This window comes from Tachyglossus aculeatus, chromosome 1, assembly GCF_015852505.1.
Source record: "Tachyglossus aculeatus isolate mTacAcu1 chromosome 1, mTacAcu1.pri, whole genome shotgun sequence".
Lineage (NCBI taxonomy): Eukaryota > Metazoa > Chordata > Mammalia > Monotremata > Tachyglossidae > Tachyglossus > Tachyglossus aculeatus.
Window position 1 is genome coordinate 125,791,264 of NC_052066.1, and position 9,482 is coordinate 125,800,745.

General features: G+C 39.5%; 1 protein-coding gene and 1 long non-coding RNA gene across 4 annotated transcripts in view; one reads left to right on the forward strand and one right to left on the reverse strand.

Moving 5' to 3' along the window:
• The window catches only part of ADGRB3 (adhesion G protein-coupled receptor B3), a 705,027-nt gene that overhangs the window by 695,166 nt on the left and 379 nt on the right, over nucleotides 1-9,482 (reverse strand). For all 3 annotated transcript variants that reach the window (XM_038748665.1, XM_038748662.1, XM_038748664.1), the window contains exons 1-3: nucleotides 9,314-9,482; nucleotides 7,715-7,883; nucleotides 5,888-6,659 (exon numbers count right to left, since the gene is read on the reverse strand). The exon at nucleotides 9,314-9,482 is cut by the window's right edge. In XM_038748665.1, coding sequence (XP_038604593.1) covers nucleotides 5,888-6,644 — 757 coding nt within the window. In that variant the 5' untranslated portion in view covers nucleotides 6,645-6,659; nucleotides 7,715-7,883; nucleotides 9,314-9,482. The remainder of the gene's footprint in view (nucleotides 1-5,887; nucleotides 6,660-7,714; nucleotides 7,884-9,313) is intronic.
• Nucleotides 9,078-9,482, forward strand: part of LOC119930288 — a 66,284-nt gene continuing 65,879 nt past the window's right edge. The window contains exon 1 of the long non-coding RNA XR_005451774.1: nucleotides 9,078-9,156. This is a non-coding gene — a long non-coding RNA (uncharacterized LOC119930288). The remainder of the gene's footprint in view (nucleotides 9,157-9,482) is intronic.

Here is a 9,482-nt window from a genome sequence, read left to right on the forward strand (position 1 = left end):
GTGCTTTGCATATAGTAAGTGCTTAACAAATACCATTATTATTATTATATACCACTGAAAAGGTTCTTTTCCTATTTCTTTTATTTTCCAAAAGATGAACTGGAAATAATGAGAAACAATGCCAAAACCTTAGATTTACTAGCAAGACTGAGGAGACTCACAGTAAAGACTCTTTCCTAACCATCATCATCATCATCATCAATCGTATTTATTGAGCGCTTACTATGTGCAGAGCACTGTACTAAGCACTTGGGAAGGACCACTGCCACTTCCTCCAAAACTAGATTGACTAGGGTTCCCAAGTCCTCCCACCTATCACTTTTGACAATGCACTTGGCTTTGCATCAATCAGTGGCATTTATTGAGTGCTTACAATGTTCAGAGCACTGTTCTAAGCACTTATTCCCTCTTAAGCAATTTGATCTTCATCCCAGTACTGCAGGACTTATGTGCATATCCTTATAATCTACTATTTCTCCTATCTGTAATTTATTTTAGTGTCCATGTCCCCCTGCAAGCTCCTTGTGTGTAGGAATCACTTCGGCTAACTCAGTTATATTGCACTTTCCCAAGGACTTAATATAGGGCTCTGCACCCAGTAAGTGCTCAATAAATATTGACTGATTGATTGAGTGGTGTCTGGAAGCTGGAAACAGTAGCAAAAATTATGCAGAGCATTCTGCTTCCTAACAGGCACTGCAGTCCTGGGTGGAGCGGTCCTGCTAGAAGAGAGGCAGGTGAGGGCTGTCTTTGGCCACAGCATAACACTGCCATTTGCTCTGGAGATCACTTGAGATTGAGATTTTGCCACAGAGCAGTACTGCCCTGAGAATGGGCGAGGTGCCATACTGTCACTATATACTACTCCAGCCCTGCCAAGGTTTAATGCTCGTTGCTCATCCACCAATGTCCAGGTGAAACTACCTCCTGCTTGAAAACCCATACTATGTGCAGACAATCTTTAGAAGTAGTGATGCTAAAGACTCTGATGTTTTGTGAGCCTTCAGTAAACTTAAGCTGGCTTTATATCTTAGATAAATGTATCAGTGGGGTTTGCCTCAGCCTCCTTGCCACCTTATCTCTCCCTATTCCCATCCGTAATTCACTCTCCTGCCTGAATAACTTTTCTAAAGTTCAGATCATGTTTCCTCATTCCTCAAGATTCTCCAGTGGTTGTCCTTCTGCCTCCACAAAACAAAATTCCTTACCATTGGCTTTAAAGTTCTCAATCACCTTGCTCTCTCCTATCATACTCTGATTTTCTACTACAACCAGCCTGCTCACTTCATTCTTCTAACATTAACTTACTCACTCTTCCTTGATCTCATCTATCTCCCTGATGCCTCCTTGCTCACATCCTCCTTCTTGTCTGGAATTCCCTTCACCATTCTCCCCACCAATAAAGTCTTATTTAATCACATCTCCTCCAGGAAGCCTTCCCAACTAGCTCTTATTTCCCCCATTCGCTGTCCTTTCTACATCACTCTTGCACTTGGATTAAACACTTAAATATCAAACCACCCTCATCCCCACAGCACTTACGTGCATATTGATAGTTTATTTCAATTTGTGTCTCTTCCTCTAGACCACAGCCTCGTTGTGGGCAGGGAACTCATTGTGCACTGCCAACTCTGTTTTATTCTATCAATCAATCACACACATTATATCACTTTACTAAGCTTTTTGGGAAGTACAATATAGCAGAGTTGGCAGGCTGTCCACAACAAGCTTGTATGGTGTCCTAAATATAGTAAACACTCAATAAATACAATTGATTGAATGAATCTGAGTCGTATACTCCAATATGGCTCAACATCATCACAATACTGCCATCACTTTGGCTCTAAAAACGCCCTCCATGTAAAGGTCCTTTGCCAGCACTTTGGAATGTGCAGTGCCTCCACCTGCTTCCTCGCTTGTTGATCTCCAAGCCCCTGTGAGAACATGACTAGTAGTGACAAGGGAGTGTGAGTGGTTGGTGCAGTGAAAACCACTATCTCTATAAATCAATTCCTCCAGGCAGGCTCTCAGTCCTGAAGGCTTAGACCTGAGGCATGTGCATCTTTCTCGACTTGAGTGCATCAATATCATCTCTATTTGCCATTTTTGAAAACTGTGTAAACAATATTGACTCTCTCTTCCTTTTGGTCAAACACGTCGATCTGTTAAAGAACTATGGTAATAAAATATAAATGAGAATAAGCTGAGAAAGGACAGGCCACGGGGTAAAAAAAGGCAACAACAAATACAAAGTGAGGGAAGGAATTAAGAAAAAAGAAAGAATTAGAAGCACATCTGTTTTACCTGGCCAAATTCATTAAGTACTTTTAAACAATGCATCACTAGAAAGGTTTTAGGAGTAGTGGACCAACAAAAAGATGCTCACATAGCTTTTATTCTATAATATAAATTAGTACAGTTTAATAATACTACACCCACATAACATATGAAAACTAGGGTACTTTTTGGCATGAATAAGGCTTTAATCTTTCGAAAAATGTTCCATCATTTTAGCACCTAACAATGTCAATGTTGAATAGAAGCTTAAAATACGTAACTGTAACTCTCAGTACCTTCACTACAAATGATTTTCTTTTTTTGCAAATTTGTTAAAAATGCACATTTTAACAGGATTTTTACTGGTATTTTCTTTATTACTGTACTAGTCTATCTCTAAATGGAGATTACATTCCCAAAAGCCCACTTCACCTCCTAAGTAAATATATTTATACGTTTTTAAATGAAAAAATTCATATCTATCCTAAGAATTGATAAAGATTTTTAATTCAGCTTTAGTACCACACAGAAGCTGCAAAAGATTTAGAAATTGACTCTACAGAGACCTCATTGAAATAGACATAACTCAATGAAGTTAGTTTGCTCCAATTCTGTGATACAATAAGTCTCTTGAAGAATACCCCCATTATAAAATAAGACTTTTTGCAATGGAATGAAAAAAAAGAGAAAAAAAGTACAAAGTGAAAATAATCTTCAAAATGGAATATTTACTCCATTTATGAAACATATGTTTCACAACTACAATCTCCTGTAAACAAAAAGAACACTAATCCAAACAAAACATGTGAATCTTCTAGAAGTCTTAATTTTCAAAACTTCCTCTATGTCCATATAAGGTGAAGATAAATCTGCCAAAAATAAACTATTAAACATATCAACAATGGTCCATAGAAACAGAGGAAGATATGGAATGAAAACTGATGAGAATGAAAATGGACTGATTCTTTAAATTTTCATTTTAGAAAACCCAAAAATGAAAATGAGTCCAATAGAAGCCATGTTAAATAATCCACTAAACTTCTTCCACACATCTCTATTTTTTTTACTTTGCATGCAAAATGCATATGCATTTGTATTTAATATTGTCTCTATAAAAATGAGATGAGAATGACATATATGATTTTCCCAATCATTTTCTATAGGGTCTAATAACAAATGGATATGCTTCTTTGAACAAAAAAGAGGTGTGAAAATTAGTGTTTTCAATTAAAAGCTAAATTTAATGTGACACAGCATCTAATGTGTCTACTGAATGCCTCTCACCTCTGTTCATTCTTTATGCTGGTCAGATTGTTTAAATGGTGAAAAGCCCCAAATCTCAGAAAGAACTGAATACAATCACTATGTTGTTATTTCTACTACATCCTGATACATTCCTCTTACACATTTCAACAATTTATTTTTAGAACCATTAAAAATCTGGGTCTTGATGTTGTGATTGCTTATTCTAGGGAAGAACTATTATTTTTTTTGTATCTCAGTACATTTCCCAGGAAATAAAAATCTCAAATCTTAAATTGTACTTGCAGTCTTTAAATGCACTTGTATTCATTCTCAAAGAATTGGGCAACTCATCATACTTTATAAACCATGTCTACTGCGTACAAAGCAGTTTTCCTTGTCAGCTGCTACCTTTGAAGAGGCTCAGTGTGGGGAACTGGAAAAACAGGAGTAGGTTAAAGTATGGAGTTTTAAACAAGTAATGACCCTCAGTGTCTTGTCAATGCAGAAACACTCAACCACCTTCTGGTGGTTAATTGGTCTTATTAGCCAGTTTGTAGCGTCACATTTTTTGTGTAGTGTCTTATTCTAATAGACACTAATTAGCTTAAAACCATGTTAAATACCATCCCTGTAGTTGCAAATGCGTCTCTGGAATTTTTTTCTGAAAGAAGAACTGTAATTTAAAAATCACTCTTTTCTTCTTTCTTATTCCTTAACTATTTAGAGAAACCCTGACCCGTTGAAAATACATGGGTTTCATTCACATTTTCCATTAGACTGTCTTCTCAACCTCTTTTCCTAAAGTCGTCATCTTCCTTCAACTATTCCTATTCCCCTAAGGGTCTCTGGCAGAGTAACAGCTTATACAAGTTCAGTTTTTCTTCCCCTATATCCCTAAGGCTTGGCTGCCCTTAAAGAAAATCCTCTAACAACGTGTCAATTTTATATTCGACCACAAAGACAACTTCTGTTCAGGAAGGCGGTATGCTAGAGCTTGGCTGTGCCTTTCCACAGACAGGAACCTTTGTGGCAATCAGAAAACATTCCCTGAATAAAAATGCGATACACACTCTCTCTGTGCACTGGGGGATGGAAGAGGAGGAGGGAAGAACAAGGAATATCACTCCCCCTCACACTCATAAAGCTACATACGCCAACTTCCTATAGAGGGAACACAATTTCTTTTCTTCGTATATGCCTCCATGTGGTTACCATGATCCTCCATAAACCATAATCCAGTTTCAAAACCTTTGTGCAGTTCCCCACTGGGAGCTCTGTGAACATTATAAATCACTACTTTCTCTGCTTCCTCCACATTTCCATTGCATTCTGCCTCTCTATACAGCCAATTTCTGACACTCTCTTCGCATTGTGTTTACCAACAGGGAAGCAGAAATGAGGACAGAGATTGTTTGCAAGGGGCTGGCCTGGACCAACTAAGTGACCTGCCCTCATTTATACAGCAATGATATCTGTATTAACATCATGGCCGAACAATGGAGCAATCATTGTTTTTCTGTAAGAGGCACTTCTCCCACCCCCACAAAACTCATCGCCCCAAACATGTGACTTCAGAGTCACTACAAAAACGAAAGCAGTAATTTGTGCTTTCCAGTTGACTTCATGTGGGCTTTTTCTACAAAGTTAGAAGCATGAGGAGTTTCTCAAAGCAAATCCAACAGATGAGTTGGCCAGTTTGCACTGGTGAGTTTTTTGGTTATTTTTAAGAAATCACTTTTTAAAAAAAAATTGTGTCTGCTAGGATCAGTCATCTGCGAGCCTTGTTGCCCTAACACATGTTCAATTACCGAGAGTGCAATGAATTTTTTGGATGCTAAGGAAGAAAAGACATGATCAGAAGAAAGGTTTCTACTCCAGGTAGGTTTCTAGGCAAATATATTTCAAAGCTAATCACTTGGGTTTCAAATCACTGAGCATTACAAGAATCGGTAGCAAACAGTCAGGTCTCAAATTCTCCTGAGAACAGTGAGCTCTTCAATTCCCTTGGAAATTTATTGCAATTCTTACCTCCTGTAAAGCTGACTGCATTTTGAAGTAGATTAGAAGGTGTCTACTTAATCCCTCCATCTTCTCACCCATTTTTTTGGTGGAATTTGCTAAGCACTTACAATGTGCCAGGCACTATTCTAAGTGCTGGGGTAGATACAAGATAATCAGGTTGGACACGTCCATGTCCCACATGGGCCTCTTAGATTTTTTCTGCAATTCCCAAACTGCACCTTTCTCTCCTGCATCTGGATTCAAATAAAATGAGCCAGGGCACAGCTTAAGTGTCACCTTGTGGTGCAAAAGGAGCATGTTCATCCCCTTTTAGCTCCTTGACCCCTCCCTTATTGGCACCTACCTTCTTTTGGGGGGCGTTTGGCTTCCCTGGTGAGGTTGCAGACCTGGGTAGTTTGTAGCTCCTGGGTCAGGCAGCCCTCCGTCTGCTCATTCAGGGGCAGCACCACGTTATTGAGCATCACCAGGGACTGGTCATCTATTCCCCATTCTCCCAGATGCTGAGGGCAAGTGCATTTTGTATACATGATCCCACACGACTCAGTTCTCCCATTTTCAGATTTCAAGCAGCTCTCCAACCAAGTGCATAATATGTGGCAACCAAACTGACTTGGGCTCACCTTGTTCAACACCAAAAATTCAAAAAATGATTTCTGATCTTCTTCTCTCTTTTTCTGTAATCCTGGGAAATCAATTGGATATACTCGACGTATCTGAATAAAATTTTTGTCATATTGTAGAAATACAAAAGCATTCTTGGAATTGCAGAGTTGCATTATAGAATGGTTATTTTTTAAAAGATCCTTTATCTTTTCATGGGAAAAATGATCGAACTGATAAGCCAAGAGAGAAAAGTTGGAGCAGCTGAAGTCCTTTTTGGAAAATTTTAGGTAAATACTATATTTGGTTGGATCTGGATTTTCCAACGTCCAAGTGCAGTTTGTAAAGTTTTTGGGAAACATTTCACTTACAGAATATGATCCATAAATGACTCCCTTCACCAACGTGGAACACCAGAAGTCTTGGGCAGCATTAAATCCAAACATAACCAGGAGATAGGTGGAAAATATATAAATCAGCAGATTACGAACAGCCTTCATCCTATGTCATTTGGCCTGAAGGAAAGGGAATGAAATCACAATGCAAGTAGAATACTGCATGCATTGAAAAACAAAGTCCTGCCAATATTACTGCCAACTGTTTTCAAGATTCTTGATCCTTTTCGAAAGGAAGGACAGGTCATTTTTATTTTCTAATGCAGAAAGTTATTAGACGCTGTGTGAACAGCGCCATCACGTGGCCACAATAATAGTCAAATTTCCTAAATTCAAATTTAAAATATCATTTATTAGATTATTGAATAGGAGTGTCCTTATCCCGCAGGTATTAATCTGGGTGGATATGGAATTTCATCTGATAAAAGCACCATATTTTCACTTAATATGCCAAATGGCCTGTTTTTAAAAAAAATTTAAAGGCGATGTACAAACCTTTCCAGGGCTGCGGTTGCAAACACATCGTTTAACACTATCTGATTAGAAACCTGGAATTGTTAAATGCTCTGGTATGTGAGGTAATTATGGTTAATTACAGTCACAATTTTTTTAAATGCACACATTCTTTTTTGCAGATGGAACAGTATTTGCCTTATGCCTATTTGCTTTTGTAGGGGGCACCTGATATATAAAGCTCTCAGTTACAAAAAACAAATAATAATAATGGGAAAAAACAGAGATTAATGTGTATGCTAAAATTTGGAACAATTACCTGGGAAAGGAACTTATTTGTGTAGATACACCGAGAAAACTTGTTTGACATTGCCAATGAGATCCAGGACTTAAAAAGACAGTCATTTCAATGTGATATGCCCTCTTGGGATATATAAAGTGGATCACTGTATTAATATCTGTATCCAAAGGCAATGCCAGTAATCCCCAAACCATAACGTTTGAACTGGATTTTTCCCATTAATTGCTTTTAAAAAAACAGAACTAGGACTATTTTATCTAGCATTATACTAACATTTTTGAAAATTTAAATGTGAAAGATGAAAGATATTTTCCCTTTTCTTCTCACACATCTAATTGCTTCCCTCCCGGTTCATAGCTACCAAACCTCCTGTTCTCTTATCTTGGCCTCATGTAATAAAGTAAACCTTGATGATATTTACCTCTGTATGTTGTTATCCAAAACTTGAACGTTTTCAGCTTTAACCTTTAAGAAGTTATTTCTTAAAAAAAAAATTGACACTTCGATTTTCAGTTTCTATGTTTGGGCTGACCAAAAAGTGATGCCAGATTAATTTTAAAACTCTTTAGAATGCAGGCTCTTCCACTGGTCTGCAAACAGAGACAGACATACAGACAGTTATTGAGTTTTGAAGCGTGTCTTTAGCTAGCTGCTCTTCTCCCAAGCGAAGAATAAAGGCATCTTCCTTCCCATTGCATAACACACACCAACGCACACACAAAATTGACAGATTGAAGTCCCCGAAGGTATCTCGTACTTCCCAGATTATAATTCAAACTCGGAATCTTGTCATGAGAAAAACAGCACCAACTCTAAAGCCTCTTATAGAGCTGCTTGCCATTTAAATATAACACCAGACCTTCTGGATTGATCAAGACACTGAATTGCCTGCCCCCGAACATACATCTCAGTGAATAATGCATTTTTTTTCGCTCGGCTAAATGAGGGCAATGGAGCTTTTGTGGGTATTTGTTAAAGACAGGAACTTATTGGCAATTTTGAAAATAATTTCCTCTTTTTTGTTCTAGCACTTTACAAGCAATGCAGCTCTGCGCAGTGTTATACAGGATGGCGTGTAGGCGTTGAAAGCCAATGTGACAATAAGTGCCTAAATTGGGACTTCCAACCATAGAGAGACTCGTTTTATAATCTTTGCTACGAAGGGGGGGGGGGTCTTATTTCTTTTCCTAATGAAATATCTACTTCTCCTTCCACCGATTTGAAAGAGTGCCGTGTTTTGTTCAACCTCCCATTAGAAACCCCGGAAAACCACATACTTCAGCGTTTACCCACTGCAAAATAATGCCCCTTATTCTTTACAAGCCTGGTATGCCCAAGATTGCATTCCATCCACAATTCTGGCCCCAGAATAACTAAAATGGTCCCCTGGAAGGACAGCAGGCTCAGCTCCAGAGCTTGCGGTGCCTCTTGACGGGAGAGGAAGGAGAAAAAAGAAACGGCCAGGGAGATTTAGAGGATGTGCATCTATTTGAGAACAACCCTCTCCTGCAGGGAAAAAAAAAAACCAACGACAAGCAAACGGACGTTTACTTTGGCGATTCCCAAAACTGATTTTTCTGGGTGACACTATAGTTTAGCCGAACCTAGACGGCGCCATCACTCCACTGATTTTTTTTTCCTTTTATGTCCCCCAACTGAAGACCCACTGACTTTCATTAGCTTAACTTCCCATTAACCTAAGATTGCTCCCCCCATCCCCCCCAAAAATGATCATTTCCCCCCCCCCCCCACCACCCGCCCCCATGTACAAGCGGCGGGTTTTGTCTGTCTCCCCGGACATTGTTTCCAGCAAAGCAGAGCCTTGGCACTAAAGAGACTTCGCCAACTTTGCAACTGCAGCGCGTGAGTAAATGCGGAGCTCCGCTTCCCGGTTCCCTCCGGCTGCCAGGGCTGCCTCTTCCACCACCTCCCAGGATGGATCCTCTGCATTTTCCCGGGCCGGATCGGTGCCCAGCAGGTGCCCAGTTGGTACCCAGCCGGTGCCCACTCACCCCCTTACCTGCCACTTCTCCAGCTGCGGCTAGTCCTCTAGGACACCAGTACCACCACGCGTCCCGGCAGCAGTGATGGAGAGACTCCCCTTCTTCCCGAATCACCGCTGCCCATTTTCCCTGGCTCAGGCTCAGAACAAAGATTAAAAAAAAAAAAAATCCACCCCAAACCAAAAT